Raw genomic sequence first — 17459 nt, 5'->3', positions numbered from 1 at the left:
CAGAGTAGCCAAAACTATCTTGAAACAGAAGAACAAAGTACAAAGACTCATACTCCCAAACAGGAAACTCAGGACAAAGCTACAGTATACGAGCCAGTGTGGTCGGCAGAAGGACATACAGATCAATGAATAGAACTTAAGAGTCGAGATGTAAACCCAAAGGTCTATGACAAGACCTTTGACAAGGTTGCTAAGACCATACACTGGAAAAAGAACAGTCTTTTCAACAAATGGTGCAAAGAAAACTCAACAACCACATGCAAAATAAAGAATTAAGACACCTACCTCACAAAATGCACAAAAATTATTTCAGAATGGATCAGAGAATTAAACGTAAGAACTGAAACTATAAAATTAGGAAAGGTAGATGTAAATCTCTGTGACCTTGGACTAGACAACAGTTTCTTAGACATGACACCAGAAGCATGATGAGCAAAGAAGAAACAGACCAACTGGACCTTATCTAAATTAAAGTCTTTGCTGCATCAAAGGATACTCTCAAGAGGGTGAAAAGACAGTCCACAAAATGGGAGAAAATATTGCAAATTATATGTGATAAGAACCTAGTATCCAAGATATACCTAAAAACTCGTATGGCTCCACAACACAAAGACAATTGTTTTTCAAAGCAAAGGATCTGAATAGACATTTCTCCAAAGATGTACAAATGGCCAATACGCATATTAGAAGATGCTCAGCATCATTAGTTGTTAGGGAAATGCAAATCAAAATGAAATACTATTTCACACCCACTAGGATGGCTATAAGTTTTTTAAAACAAGGACAAATTAGAATATAAAATGATGCAAGACACTGTGGAAAAGTTTGGCTGCCCCTCAAAAATAGAGTTACCATATGACCCAAGAATTTCAGGTACAAGAGAACTGAAAATATACTTTCACCCAAAATTTGTTCATGAATGCACATAGATATATTATTCATAATAGCAAAAGAAAAAAAAAAAGAAACAACCCAAATGTACATCAAACGATGAACAGATAAACAAATGGCAGTATATCCATACAACAGAATATCACTCAGCCATGAAAAATTACGAGGTACTGATACATGCTACAAAGTGATGAGCTTCGAAAGCATGATGCTAAACGAAAGAAGACACAAAAGACCACATGTATGATTCCATTTATACCAAAAGTCTCTACAGGGACAGAAAACACATTATTAGCTGTTGGGGACTGGAGGCAGGGAGGGTTGGGGAGTAACTGCTCGATGGTTATGGCGTTTCTCTTAGGGTGACAAAAATGTTCTAAAATTAGACAGTGGTGGTTGCTGCATGATATTGTGCATATACAAAAACCCATTAAGTTTTACTCTAAAATGGATACGTTCAAATGGATAAAATAGTGAATTGGAACAAATTACCTCCAAATCAGACAAATAAGATATATAGAAATGTCCCTATGAAACTTAACTTTTTAATCAGCATCTATAGCAGAAAATTTGCAAAATATGAATAAATTATTTCTAAAGCCTTTAGAAATCACTAAGGAACCACCAAACTGAAGTCAAAAAAATATTTTTCATATCTCAAAATTCTATACGTTTACCCTGTTTCAAGACATCTGTGATTGATAATGATCACACGAACTTTACACATGCTTATTTCTAATAACTAAGCTTAAAAAGGAATAGCTAGACAACATTTTTATAGTCCAAATAGTACCATTTTTGAAGTTTTATAACCTAGAATTACTACGATCTTTGTATCAGTGAAGATCCATAAAGATGCTCTTTGGCAACACCAATGTATTTTAAGAAAAATCCTGTTCACCTTAAAATGCCTAGTTTAGCACTGCCAATCCTGTGTTAAGCACCGCACACTCTGATGTTAACTGCACCAGGCCGGGTGACAGGAGAGAGCACTGCTGGCTGAGAAAGCCAGCACTGGTCAGGGCTCTAATAACACAAACTTGTAATTAACAAAAATACTAAAGTAAGTAAAAAGATGAGACATTGAAATCCATTTCTTCAGATTAAACAGGACAAAGCTTCTTGAATGAATAGCCTCCTCAAGTCAGTCAGATGTTAAATGTTCTAAAACAGTCACAATAAGAGGCTCTGACCGGCTTCATGTTTTAACAATGACCCTTCTACAAAGTCTGAAATAGCACAGTAACGGGAAAAATGGAAACAAATTCCAAAAACATGCAGGTAAGTCAATGAAATTTGAACACTCCCTCATCTCACATACAAAAATATACTCAAGACAGTTTGAAGACCTAAATATAAGACATGACGACAAAAACCTTCCAGAAGAGAACACAAGAAGCAGAGCAGCCTTTTCTTATGTCAATCTCTCAAGGCAAAAGAAATAAAAGCAAAAACAAACAAATGGGACCCAATCAAACTTAAAAGCTTTTGCACAGCAAAGGAAACCATCAACAAAATGAAAAGACAACCTAAGGAATGGAAAAAAATATTTGTAAATGACCTCACCATCAAAGAGTTAATTTCCAAAGTACACAAATAACTCATACAACTCAGTATCAAGAAAGCAAACAACACAATCAAAAAATGGGCAGGAGACCTAAACAGACATTTCTCCAAAGACATACACATGGCCAAAAAGCACATGAAAAGATGCTCAACATCGCTAATTATTAGAGAAATACAAATTAAAACCACAATAAGGTACCATCTCACACTGGTCAGACCCGCTATCATTTAAAAGTCTACAAATAATAAATGCTACAGAGGGTGTGGAGAAAGGGCGCCCTCCTACACTGTTTGTGGAATGCAAGGTGTTGCAGCAGCCACTGTCGAAAACAGTATGGAGGTTCCTTAACAACTGAAAATAGAGTTACCATGATTTAGCAATTTCACTCCTGCGCATACATCTGGAAAAGACAAAAATGCAGTTTGAAAAGATACATGTACCCCAGTGTTCACAGCAGCACTGTTCAAATAGCCAAGACGTGGAAACAAACTCAGTGTCCATTGACAGATGAATGGATAAAGAAAATGTGTGTGTATATACATGGGCTTTCCTGATGGCTCAGATAGTAAAGAATCTGCCCACAATGTAGAAGACCCAGGTTCGATTCCTGGGTTGGCAAGATCCCCTGGAGAAGGAAATGGCAAAACACTCCAGTACTTTTACCTGGGAAATCCCATGGACAGAGGAGCCTGATGGGCTACAGTCCGTGGGGTCATAAAGAGTCGGACACGACTGAGCAACTAACACTAACACACACACACACAGCGGTGGAATATATGTATGTGTATATGTGTGTGTGTATGTATGTATGTATGTGTGTGTGTATGTGTGTGTATATATATATATAATAAAATACTACTCAGCTAAAAAAAAATGAATTTTGCCGTTTGCAGCAACATGGATGGACCTGGAGATTATCATACTGAGTGAAGTCAGACAAAGTATTGTATGGTACCATTTATATGTAGAATCTGTAAAATACATAAATGAATCTATATACAAAACAGAAACAGGCACACAGACATAGAAAACTTATGGCTATCAAAAGGGTGGGGAAGGGGGATAAACTGGGAGTACGGGATTAACTGATACAAACTGCTGTTAGTTAAACAGATAAGCAACACAGATGTGCTGTGTAACACAGGGAATGATGTTCAGTGTCATAATAACCCACAATGGAAAACAGACGAACAAATATATACATGTATACATATAACTAGATCATTTTGCTGTACACCTGAAACTAACACAATATTGTAAAGCAGCTGTGCTTCAATAAAAAACAAACAAATCTTTAAAATGAAGCTGAAAAATAAGTTGCAAGAAAGATTATCTTTACGTAAGATAATCTTTTAAGTTGCAAGAATTTAAGACTATTAAATTCAGTAAGATCTGTCCACTATCATTATCAAGCCACTAAATACTGATTTTTTTCACAGTCCCCTCATGCTGAAAGGAGAAACGGAGAAGAAAGAGCTGTACCTCTTCTGAGCTGGGGAGCGGAGCGGATGGCACCGTCCGGGAGGACAGCGGGTGGAACGGCTCCTGGCCAACGGCAGGGTGAGGGCTCTGTATTTGCACAAAAGGGTTCTGCGGGGGCCTGTGAGGCAACGGAGGTAGGCCGTAGGGAAAACCCGGCCCCATGAGGTGGTTCTGCTGCAAGTTAGCAAAAGTCCAAGCTCCATCAGGCGCCAGGTATTTCAGAGGAGGAGGGGTGAGGTGCTCAGATGGCAATGAGAAAGGAGAGCTGAACATCGGGGGCGGCAGGCGCTGTGGGAACGCCGGGCTGTTGGCCGCGTCAAGGTCTCTGCTGCTGTCGGTGACGTGCGGAAAGTGGGGGCTGTGGTCTGCGCTGGACGGGGGCGAGGGGACTGCTGGTGGGCTCCTAGTCTGAATCTGTCTATACTGCAAAAGTCTTGATTGAGGTGGTGGCATTTCAGCTAGTTCCCGTGTTTCACTTTGCTCACGATTAGACAGTTCTCTGAGTAAGTCTTGAAACCTATGTAAGGATGATGAAATATGAGGAGAGCTTAGTCAACTACATGTGTAATTTTTACAAACAAAAGCATAATAACTAGAACTAGCATTAATCCATCTCAAAAGTAAGCATTAATGTGCACAGGTATTGAACTGAAGACACTAAATATACCCAAGTATCTGATCTCTTTCTCCCTCGGCTTTAAAAGCAACTGTCCTTGTCTTCCATGCGTTTGGTGGCTGCAGTTACAGAAGGTCACCACGACAGTGCATCTTACTCAGAAGGGGTTAGGAAACGCTTCACTGCAGTCAAATGACACACCATAAAACAAACTTAGAATGAGCACTGAACACTCAAACATCTGACTTAAAAGAGGGTAGAATTTTGTGCAAAAAATATATTGATAGTAAATTTATAATTTTTAACTTTTAACCTCTAATTTAATTCTGTTCTCTTTGCATTCTTTGCGTTATGACTGAATATGGAAAAAACACCCACAGTGATGGTACACGTCTCTTTCACAAGAGACTGCAAAGCTAGAGGCCACATAAATGCACGGTCCACAGCAGACCTTCCACGCTTAGGTTTTCACAAAAGCTACTTCTAAAAAGATGTATGGACAGAACTGTGTAGCAGTTGCCTAGAAGGCTGGCATCCAATTTCTTTGGGACAGTATTCCAGTATGAGAGTATTCCAGTAGGAACAACATTCAAAAAAGAAAGCAGTAAGGAGGTCACGTTTCAGGGGCCCTTCTCAGTCTGCTGAAAGGAGTGTGAGTCAGTGGTTTCTGACCGTGAGTCAGCTGCTTCGGCCTCGTCTTCGGCACTGCTGGGGAGCTTCCAGTCCGCTCTCACTGGGGGCTGATGCAATCCAACGGGCGGCTGGGGGAGGTGCGGGAGGTGCGGGTGCGGGTGCGGGAGGTGCGGGTGCGGGAGGCCGCCCTGGCTGAGGCAGGCGTGGTGCTCGCTCCACTGCTGCAGCCGTGCATGCTGCTGCCGCAGCGTTTCCAGAGCCACACTCCCGTGCATACGATCTGTAAGCACATTTGTACCAAGCTTAAGTTTTCAGCATTTAGGGTTTCAAGTTAACTTCTTCAAGAATTTTTACAATCAGATATTCTCCACAAAGACACGGCTACCGCGTGCGTTTGGGGAGGGCAGGACTGCTAACTTCGCCCGTGACTAACTCACGGTGACGATGGGGATTCCTCCGCACCTACGGCCCCGCGTAACCCGACGCCGGCCGCACGCTTAGCTGCACACAGCACTGGGGACCAGACTCGGATTCTCCCACCAAGTGATGTTTTGGCCAGCGGTATTGGAAGGCATGGCCCAATCCTGATTCGAATACTGCACGGCACACGTCACCGGCGTGAACACTCTCAGACGTGCCCCGTCCTGCAGCGGCAGGAGGACTCACCCAAAGCCTCCCCCAGCGGCAGTCCCGCGGGGCTCTCGTCAGGGAAGCCGTGCAGCGCTGAAGGCAGGATGGGGCCGGGCTGCGCGAGCGCCCGCAGGGGACTGGGGCGGGGCTGCTGCTCGGGGACCACAGCCTCCGCGGGCGGCGACTGCGGTCGGTGGGAGACCGCGGTGCCGAAAAACGCACCGCCGGGGCCGGCCGCGTAGGCAGGCGAGAGCGGAGGCGGCGGCGGGCCGAGCTGGGGGGCCGCCTGGCCGGGCTGCGCGGGCGCGACGCCCGGCGGTTCAGGCGCGCTGCTCTGCGGCTGCTGCGGCGCGGGGAACGGCGGTCTCGGGAGCTGGGGAAGCGGGTGGAGATGGCGGCCGGGGATGGCGTACTGCGCGTGGGGGGCAGGGAGAGGGAGGTGTACGTGTCTTGGGGTGAGATTCTCTTTGCGATGAAATTTGGGATTGGGATAAACAATGCCAGGACGTGATTCAGGACTTCTGTTCTGTGGGTGTGATTCCAAATCAATCTAAAAAAAAGGAGAAATGTTTTTTAGCTGCAGAGGATCTAAGTCCTGTGGCTTCCCACCTGTCCTGCCCTCAGTACTTCTAAAGGATATGATCCATTCTTATCAGTAGGAGCAGGAGCACTGTGTGCCTAGTAAATTACTTTCTGACAATCAAATAAGAGAATATTCTTTAAATCAGGAAAGAAAACAGAAAAAACAGCATATTAAATCTGAGTCATAAGGAGAGATACTATTTTATTAGCATATCCACTTTAAAAACATTATTTTTTTTTTAACACTTTCTTCCTTGGAAAGATAACCAATTATTTCCTTCTGATATAAATCATTGAAATGTGTTCTTTCTGATTTTATTGCTTTTACACCTCTCTTCCCTCAAACATATCTACATTAAAATAAAAAACTTGTCTCAAATAACTTCGAAGTGAACAAAAAAAATAAGTACTATATCATCTTCGAATAACCAGTTTGGTTGTCAATTTTTGCCATCATTCCTTCAACCAACACTTACTGAAGGCATACCAAGGACACCGTGCCTGGTGTGAGAGATTAAAGGCACCGTAAGACTGCATCTGTACCATCAAGAGTGCAGAGCCAGGGCTGGCAGACCAGGGCCCTCAGGCCATTTCCAGTCCACTCTATTTTTGTACACAAAGTTCTACTGGAACACAGCTACACTCATTCGTTTACATGTTGTCTGTGTCTGTTTTCTCACAACGATGGCAGAGGTGAGTCGTTGCAACAGAAGCCATATGGCCCACCGAGTCTGAAAATGTACTCTCTGGCCTCTTAGAGAAAGTTGGCTAAAATCTGGCTCACAGTCCAGCAGAGGACATCAGCACGTACACGTGAAATGAGAGGTGTTGTGAGAGGAGGTGACGTGAGACCCCACAGCCTGAGAAAATCAAAGGCGACTTCACAGAGATGACGACACTGGAGCTGAATCTTTACAGGAGGTTGGGGTTTTGCAGTGAGGGAAAGACATACTAGATAAAAGAAACAGCCTGTACACTGAGAGAGGAGAGGAGAGAAAAAGTATGCTGGATCTGAGGGGATGAGAAGTTTTGTGTACACAGAGCTACAACTAGGCTTGCATGCTCATTTCCTCCTCCTCGACATCAAATGAAACGTCAACAGCCCAGTTACGCAAGATCCTGAATGATTCAATACTGAATATAAACATTTTTCTTTTAATCTCAAAAACCATGGTAAGCTACTGAAGGCTTTTAAGCTACGGAGTGCTGTCTTCCTTCTGAGACACAAGAAGGCAAGAGGCTGGAAGAGGAGAGATTAGTTTTCACGGAAGCTCCCTTTGAGGCTGGTGATGAAGAAGTAAGGGTGTCTGAGGACAAAAAGTGTCAGGTCCGAAGTTCGCAGCTAGCAGGGTGAAATCCTGAGGCTTTAATCTCTAAGGCGAGGTCATCTTCTGATCATGAGAATAATGGCGGAAGGTACCCAGTCATCAAAAGAGCTGCTGAGTAAACTGGGCAAAGGGAGCCTGGTACACGTGAGAGACACATGGAGGTGCCCCACGAGTGCCCTGAGATTAGAAAACACGAACCTCCAGCAGCACTAACTCAACCAATGATTTGATTTTTCCCTAACTGGTTCATGAGTACAGACACAGATGAACAAATGGGTTAAGAGTTAAGAACGGATACACAGGCGTGATGGGAGAGGGACTTGAGAATGTTAAAGTCTTCCTTCTTCACTGTAACAGCTTTTCCCAATCTGAGATAATTTTTAATGACACAACTATAGCTGTGTCTTCACTTACTACTTTATCATAGCAAGTCTCTAAATTGAGTCTATCACTGAATAACACAATTTGAGAAAAGTACTCTGATAAATAAAATAATGTAGCAAAGAAACAGCAGAGGGAGAGAGTGCAACGTGCCCACTAGATCCTCATCAAACAACAAAACGTAAAAGGGGAGATAATTTTCTATAAAACACCAGGATTCTAAGATGATCAATTAAACTAAATCCATGAGAACAATGCATTCACTAAAGGTAAACCACATACCTGTTTTGCTTCTGTAGGTTTTTTCTCTGGTGTTCGAATCTTACTAATTTCAGGTCCAGGATTATTTGTATCACTTTTACCTAAGGAAATATTTTAAAGTTGTTATACGCTGTCTCCAGTAGATGTCTCAAATTCCAATGACTATACAATATTAGACAAAAAGTAGGATATTTTAAACATTTTTTCACCCATTATTGATTATTACTACTTTGGTTTTGTTCTTAAAATTTTGGAGTTGCAATTTCTCTGCAAGAAAAAATTTATAAATGAAGCAAATTTCTCTGACAAAGCAAAAACTCAATAAGGGATAACGTTAAAACATCAAATAATCCGAAAGATAACTGTCTATTCTCCAGAAGTTTACAGCCTCATTTTTGTAGACTAGACATAGAAAAGGCCCTGGTGGTCCTGCCTATGTATGGCTTAATACTTTGGCCACTTACAAATGCAATTAAGCAAAAATCCAAATAATCTGTCAATTTTATTTAGTAAAGGAATCTCAGATCCCCTGGAGGAGGGCATGCAAACCCACTCCAGTATTCTTGCCTGGAGAATCCCATGCACAGAGGAGCCTGGTGGGGTCCAGTCCACGGGGTCGCAAAGAGTTGGAAATGACTGAAGCAACGTAGCACACATGCACGCAAAGGAATCTAAACTCAATAAAGATATTCTGAAAAGAATGCAGCTGTATTTTCGAAAGTAATAGATATCAAACTAAATATAAGTGGATGATAAATAATAAAGGAAGCGGTATTAAAGTTAAAAAATCACAATTATAACAGACAAATAATGCTAGTTCATGCACGTGAAAGGCTTTTAATCTATAAGAACTAACTACTGGATATTCTAAATCTCTTGAAAGGATCCTTAATCTGAGTTCTTCCTTGAAAACATTCTCTTAAGAATGCTACTGGAACTCTGTGCCACAACAGCCTTACTACTAAACCTCAGAAATGAAAACTACGATGCCCAAGATGAAAAATACACCAAATGGAGTTAGCAGATTAGACACTGCAGAAGAAAAACAGTGAACCTGAAGGCATTAGCAGTAGAAACAATGCTTGATGAAACACAAAAAGAAAAAAAGAATTTTTGTAAAAATGAAAAGGGCATGTGTGAACTGGCGGAAAATTTTAGCTCAGTTCAGTTCAGTCGCTCAGTCATGTCTGACTCTTTGCGACCCCATGAACCACAGCACGCCAGGCCTCCCTGTCCATCACCAACTCCCAGAGTTTACCCAAACTCATGTCCATTGAGTCGGTGATGCCACCCAACCATCTCATCCTCTGTCATCCCCTTCTCCTCCCGCCCTCAATCTTTCCCAGCATCAGGGTCTTTTCAAATGAGTAAGCTCTTCGCATCAGGTGGCCAAAGTATTGGAGTTTCAGCTTCAACATCAGTCCTTCAAAATATAGATCAATGGAACAAAATAGAAAGCCCAGAGATAAATCCACGCACCTATGGACACCTTATCTTTGACAAAGGAGGCAAGAATATACAATGGAGAAAAGACAATCTCTTTAACAAGTGGTGCTGGGAAAACTGGTCAACCGCTTGTAAAAGAATGAAACTAGAACACTTTCTAACACCATACACAAAAATAAACTCAAAATGGATTAAAGATCTAAATGTAAGACCAGAAACTATAAAACTCCTAGAGGAAAACATAGGCAAAACACTCTCCCACATAAACCACAGCAGGATCCTCTATGACCCACCTCCCAGAATACTTGAAATAAAAGCAAAAATAAACAAATGGGACCTAATTAAACTTAAAAGCTTTTGCACAACAAAGGAAACTATAAGCAAGGTGAAAAGACAGCCCTCGGAATGGGACAAAATAATCGCAAATGAAACAACGGACAAACAATTAATCTCAAAAATATACAAGCAACTCCTGCAGCTCAATTCCAGAAAAATAAACGACACGATCAAAAAGTGGGCCAAAGAACTAAACAGACATTTCTCCAAAGAAGACATACAGATGGCTAACAAACACATGAAAAGATGCTCAACATCACTCATTATTAGAGAAATGCAAATCAAAACCACAATGAGGTATCATTTCACACCAGTCAGAATGGCTGCTATCCAAAAGTCTACAAGCAATAAATGCTGGAGAGGGTGTGGAGAAAAGGGAACCCTCTTACACTGTTGGTGGGAATGCAAACTAGTACAGCCACTATGGAGAACAGTGTGGAGATTCCTTAAAAAACTGGGAATAGAACTGCCATATGACCCAGCAATCCCACTGCTGGGCATACACATCAACGAAACCAGAATTGAAAGAGACACGTGTACCCCAACGTTCATCGCAGCGCTGTTTATAATAGCCAGGACATGGAAGCAGCCTAGATGCCCATCAGCAGATGAATGGATAAGAAAGCTGTGGTACATGTACACAATGGAATATTACTCAGCCATTAAAAAGAATATATTCGAATCGGTTCTAATGAGGTGGATGAAACTGGAGCCTATTATAGAGAGTGAAGTAAGCCAGAAAGAAAAACACCAATACAGTATACTAATGCATATATATGGTATTTAGTCAATCGGTAAAGATAACCCTGTATGTGAGACATCAAAAGAGACACAGGTAAATAGAACAGTATTATGGACTGACTCTATGGGAGAGGGCGAGGGCGGGAGGATATGGGAGAATGGCATTGAAGCATGTAAATTATCATATGTGAAACGAATCGCTAGTCCAGGTTCAATGCATGATACAGGGTGCTCGGGGCTGGTGCACCGGGATGACCGGGAGGGATGGGATGGGGAGGGAGGTGGAAGGGGGGTTCTGGAAGGGGAAAACATGTACATCCATGGTGGATCCATGTCAATGTATGGCAAAACAAATACAATATTGTAAAGTTAAAAAATAGAAAATAAACTAATTAAAAAAAAAAAAAAAGAAGAAGAAGCCTAATAAATCTATGCCCTGACCAGTAATGCTGAAGAAGCTGAAGTTGAATGGTTCTATGAAGACCTATAAGAACTTCTAGAACTAAAACCCAAAAAAGATGTCCTTTTCATTATAGGTGACTGGAATGCAAAAGTAGGAAGTCAAGAAATACCTGGAGTAACAGGCAAATTTGGCCTTGGAGTACAGAATGAAGCAGGGCAAAGGTTAATAGAGTTTTGCCAAGAGAACACACTGGTCACAGCAAATACCCTCTTCCAACAAAAACAAGAGAAGACTCCACACATGGACATCACCAGATGGTCAATACCAAAATAAGATTGATTATATTCTTTGCAGCCAAAGATGGAGAAGCTCTATACAGTCAGCAAAAGCAAGACCGGGAGCTGACTGTGGCTCAGATCATGAACTCCTTATCGCCAAATTCAGACTTAAATTGAAGAAAGCAAGGAAAACCACTAGACCATTTCAAATCATATCCTTTATGATTATACAGTGGAAGTGACAAATAGATTCAAGGGATTAGATCTGACAGAGTGCTTGAAGAACTATGGACGGAGGTTCATGACATTGTACAGGGGGCAGGGATCAAGACCATCCTCAAGGAAAAGAAATGAAAAAGGCAAAATGGTTGTCTAAGGAGGCCTTAAAAATAGCTGTGAAAAGAAGAGAAGTGAAAGGCAAAGGAGAAAAGGAAAGATACTCCCATTTGAGTGCAGAGTTTCAAAGACTAGCAAGGAGAAATAAGAAACCTTCCTCAGTGATCAATGCAAAGAAATCGAGGAAAACAATAGAATGGGAAAGACTAGAGATCTCGTCTAGAATATCAGGGATACCAAGGGAACATTTCATGCGAAGATGGGCTCAATAAAGGACAAAAATGGTATGGACCTAACAGAAGCAGAAGATATTAAGAAGAGGTGGCAAGAATACACAGAAGAACTATACAAAAAAGATCTTCACAACCCAGATAATCACAATGGTGTGATCACTCACCTAGAGCCAGACATCCTGGAATGCGAAGTCAAGTGGGCCTTAGGAAGCATCACTAAGAACAAAGTTAGTGGAGCTGATGGAATCCCAGTTGAGCTATTTCAAATTCTAACAGATGATGCTGTGAAAGTGCTGCACTCAATATGCCAGCAAATTTGGAAAACTCAGCAGTGGCCACTGGATTGGAAAAGGCCAGTTTTCATTCCAATCCCAAAGAAAGGAATTGCCAAAGAATGCTCAAACTACCTCACAATTGCACTCATCTCACACACTAGCAAAGTAATGCTCAAAATTCTCCAGGCCAGGCTTCAACAGTACATGAATGGTGAACTTCCAGATGTTCAAGCTGGATAGAGAAAAGGTAGAGGAACCAGAGATCCAATTGCCAACATCTGTTGGATCATCAAAAAACCAAGAGAGTTCCAGAAAAACATCTACTTCTGCTTTACTGACTATGCCAAAACCTTTGACTGTGTGGATCACAACAAACTGTAGAAAATTCTTTAAGAGATGCGAATACCAGACCATCTTACCTGCCTCCTGAGAAGTGTGTATGCAAGTCAAGAAGCAACAGTTAGAACTGGGCATGAAATAACGGACTGGTTCCAAATCAGGAAAGGAGTATGTCAAGGCTGTATCTTGTCACCCTGCTTATTTAACTTATATGCAGAATACATCATGAGAAATGTTGCACTGGATGAAGCACAAACAGGAATCAAGACTGCCATGAGAAATATCAATAACCTCAGATATGCAGAAGACACCAGCTTATGGCAGAAAGCAAAGAAGAACTAAAGAGCCTCTTGATGAAAGTGAAAGAGGAGAGTCAAAAAGTTGGCTTAAAACTCAACATTCAGAAAACTAAGATCATGGCATCCGGTCCCATCACTTCATCGCAAATAGATGGGGAAACAATGGAAACAGTGGCTGACTTTATTTTTCTGGGCTCCAAAATCACTGCAGATGGTGACTGCAGCCATGAAATTAAGACTCTTCCTCCTTGGAAGAAAAGGTATGACCAACCTAGACAGCATATTAAAAAGCAGAGACATTACTTTGCCAACAAAGGTCTGTCTAGTCAAAGCTATGGTTTTTCTCGTAGTCATGTATGGTTGTGAGATTTGGACTATAAAGAAAGCTGAGTGTCAAAGAATTGATGCTTTTGAACTGTGGTGTTGGAGAAGACTCTTGAGAGTCCCCTGGACTGCAAGGAGATCCAGCCAGTCCATCCTAAAGGAAACCAGTGCTGAATATTCACTGGAAGGACTGATGCTGAAGCTGAAACTCCAATACTTTGGCCACATGATGCGAAGAGCTGACTTACTTGAAAAGACCCTGATGCTGGGAAAGATTGAAGGAGGGAGGAGAAGGGGACAACAGAGGATGAGATGGTTGGATGGCATCACCGACTCAATGGACATGAGTTGGAGTAATCTCCGGGAGTTGGTGATGGACAAGGCGGCCTGGCGTGCTGCAGTCCATGGGGTCGCAAAGAGTCGGACACGACTGAGCAACTGAACTGAACTGAACTGAATAAACAGGTAGCTGAAATTCCAGAAGAGAAACAGAGATGAGACAGAAACAATTTCTAATGAAAGAGAAGTCAAAGCTTTCCAAACTTGATGAAAACTGTAAACCCACATATCCAAGAAGCTCAACAACCCAACAGCCAAGAAGCATGAATAAAACTACTCCAAGGAATATCATCATCATCAAACTGCTAAAACTAGTGTAAAAAGAAACTCTTAAAAGTAGTTGGAGAAAAAAAGACATGTTATATACAGAAAAACAAAGATAAAGATGACATCAGATTTCTCACTGGAAACAATGTAAGCAAGAAAACTAGAAGATAAAAACTATCAACCAAGATTCTATACCCTGTAAAAATCTTTCAAAAATGATAGTGAAATAAAAACATTTTCAGACATATAAATGCTGAAAGAATTCATCACCAACAGGCTTGAAGAACAAGGAGTGTTAAAAGAAGTCCTTCAGGCAGATGAAAACTTATTCAAATAGAAACATGAATATCAAGATTATCAGAAATACTAACTACGTGGAGATACAAAAGATTATTTCTCTTATTATTTAAAACACTTTAAAAAGATACTTAGCTATTTCAATGAAAATAATAACAGTGTTTGGGGCTTATAACATAGGTAAAAGTAAAATGCATGATAACGACACTTACAGGCCAGAAGAGGAAAAACTGAAATATTGTAATGTTCTTTTGCTATACCTGAAGTGATAAAACATAAAATGGAAAGTAAATTGTGGTAAATTAAAGATGAATGCGATTAACCTTAAAGCAAATATTAAAATAACAAAAAGAGCTACAGCTAATAATCCAACAAAGGAGATATAATGGAAACATAAAAAATAAGCAACTAATTCAAAAGAAGGCAGAATCAAAGGAAAAAGGAAACAAAACCAGATCGGACAAATTTAAAACAGATAGGAAGATGACAAAATAACTCTATCAATAATCATATCAAGTATAAATGTTCTACACCTCCCAACTCAATGGCAGAGATTGTCACACTAGATTTTTTGTAAGCTTTCTGAAAGAAATACACTTTAAGTATAAGGACACAAATAGATTAAAAATAGAAGTGAAAGCAAACCCTGTGCTATCTCTCGCCAAAAGAAAGCTGATGTGTCTGCACCGATGCTCACCAAGGTAAAGCGCAGAGCAGAGTGTTATCGGAGAGAAAGCAGCTCACCCCACAGTGAAGAGCGAGCTCATCAGGCAAGAGTTGCTGTTGTTCAGTCGCTAAGTCATGTCTGACTCTTTGCAACCCCATGAACTGTAGCACGCCAGGCTTTCCTGTCTTCACTATCTCCCTGAGTTTGCTCAAACTCTTGTCCAAGAGTATATAGTCCTAAATGTTTATGTACCTAACATCAGAAACTTCAAAAATCATCAAACAAAAGTCAAAGGAAAAATAGATAAAACACCAATGATATTTGGAGAATTCAATATTCCTGTCTCAATATTCATTTTTTAAAAGGTAGACAGAAAATCAGCAAAGACAAAGCAGACTTGAACAGTCCTATCAACCAACCTGACCTGCAGCACTGGACTGCTCCACTCTTATCCGATGTGCACAGAGCATTAGAGAGAGAGGCCGCACCCTGAGCCATGAAACACATCTCAGTAAGTTCAGAAGGATTCAAGTCATGCAAAGTGTGTTCCCTTATCACGACTGAATTAAAACTGGAAAGCGGTAAGAGAAAAATACTTCGAAAATCTCTAGTAACTCACCTAAATTCACCTTTGTAAATAATCCATGGATCTAATTTTAAGAGCAATCAGAAAGTGTACTGGACTGAATGAAATACAAATATAACACTGGGATTCTGTGGGACGCACCACTGGGGAGATACCTGTATCAATCCAGGCCTTCATCTTAACAAAATACGTGCAAGACTCGTAGTTTGAAAAACAAATTTTTTTAAGGCAGAAAGTGAAGACCTTAAAGAAGAGAGAGACACTCTGTTCAGATATCAGAAAATTAAATGTTAAGATGTCAGTTCTCCCCCAAAACTGACCCACAGATTCAACACAATTCTAATCAAAATCCCAGCAAGTTTTTTGTAGAAACTAACAAGCTGATTCTAAAATGTAGGTGAAAATGCAAAGGACCTGGAATAGATTCTTCTGAAAAAGAAGAATAAAGTTGGAGGACTCATACTACCTGATTTCAAGACTTTCATAAAGCTATAGCACTCAAGATAGCATATTTGGCAAAAATAAGCATATGTAACAGCAGAAGACAACACAGCTTTCACACATGTGGTAAACTGATTTTAACAAAGGCGCCAGGAGGAAAGGAGGCTGTTTTCAAAAAATGGTGTTAGCTGTTTACAATTGCCAGGACACGGCAACAGCCTAGACGTCCATCAGCAGACAAATGGATAAGGAAGCTGTGGTACATATACACAACGGAATATTACTCAGCCGTTAAAAAGAACGCATTGAGTCAGTTCTAATGAGGTGGATGAAACTGGAGCCTATAATACAGAGTGAAGTCAGTCAGAAAGAAAAACACCAACACAGTATACTAACGCATAAATATGGAATTTATAAACATGGTAATGAAAGAGATGGGAATACCAGACCATCCGACCTGTCTCTTGAGAAACCTGTATGCAGGTCAGGAAGCAACAGTTAGAACTGGACATGGAACAACAGACTGGTTCCAAATAGGAAAAGGAGTACGTCAAGGCTGTATATTGTCACCCTGCTTATTTAACTTCTATGCAGAGTACATCATGAGAAACGCTGGGCTGGAAGAAACACAAGCTGGAATCAAGATTGCCGGGAGAAATATCAATAACCTCAGATATGCGGATGACACCACCCTTATGGCAGAAAGTGAAGAAGAACTCAAGAGCCTCTTGATGAAAGTGACAGAGGAGAGTGAAAAAGTTGGCTTAAAGCTCAACGTTCAGAAAACTAAGATCATGGCATCTGGTCCCATCACTCCATGGGAAATAGATGGGGAAACAGTGGAAACAGTGTCAGACTTGACTTTTTTGGGCTCCAGAATCACTGCTGATGGTGATTGCAGCCATGAAATTAAAAGACGCTTACTCCTTGGAAGGAAGGTTATGGCCAACCTAGATAGCATGTTTAAAAGCAGAAACATTACTTTGCCAACAAAAGTCCGTCTAGTCAAGGCTATGGTTTTTCCAGTGGTCATGTATGGATGTGAGAGTTGGACGGTGAAGAAAGCTGAGCGCCGCAGAATTGATGCTTTTGAACTGTGGTGTTGGAGAAGACTCTTGAGAGTCCCTTGGACTGCAAGGAGATCCAATCAATCCATCCTAAAAGAGATCAATCCTGGGTGTTCATTGGAAGGTCTGATGTTGAAGCTGAAGCTCCAATACTTTGGCCACCTCATGCGAAGGGTTGACTCATTGGAAAAGACCCTAATGCTGGGTAGGATTGGGGGCGGGAGGAGAAGGGGACGACAGAGGATGAGATGGTTGGATGGCATCACCGACTCGATGAACATGGGTTTGGGTGGACTCCGGGAGTTGGTGATGGACAGAGAGGCCTGGCGTGCTGCAACTCATAGGGTCGCAGAGAGTTGGACACGACTGAGCGACTGAACTGAACTGAATCATGACCCTATATGCGAGATAGCA

At 41.3% G+C, this 17459-nt stretch overlaps 1 protein-coding gene across 24 annotated transcripts in view; it reads right to left on the bottom strand.

The window, feature by feature from the left end:
• Positions 1-17459, bottom strand: part of HELZ (helicase with zinc finger) — a 148350-nt gene that overhangs the window by 20018 nt on the left and 110873 nt on the right. For 23 of the 24 annotated variants that reach the window (XM_081580733.1, XM_081580741.1, XM_081580743.1 and 20 more), the window contains 4 exons: positions 8393-8472; positions 5856-6369; positions 5229-5469; positions 3941-4457 (listed from right to left, as the gene is read on the bottom strand). In XM_081580733.1, coding sequence (XP_081436859.1) covers positions 3941-4457; positions 5229-5469; positions 5856-6369; positions 8393-8472 — 1352 coding nt within the window. The remainder of the gene's footprint in view (positions 1-3940; positions 4458-5228; positions 5470-5855; positions 6370-8392; positions 8473-17459) is intronic. The other variant, XM_081580755.1, reaches the window with a different exon arrangement.

The sequence above is a fragment of the Giraffa tippelskirchi genome, chromosome 3, assembly GCF_054371585.1.
Source record: "Giraffa tippelskirchi isolate mGirTip1 chromosome 3, T2T-mGirTip1v1.2.pri, whole genome shotgun sequence".
Classification (NCBI taxonomy): Eukaryota; Metazoa; Chordata; class Mammalia; order Artiodactyla; family Giraffidae; genus Giraffa; species Giraffa tippelskirchi.
Note: the sequence above shows the minus strand (reverse complement) of the source record. Positions and strands in the feature narration are given on the sequence as shown.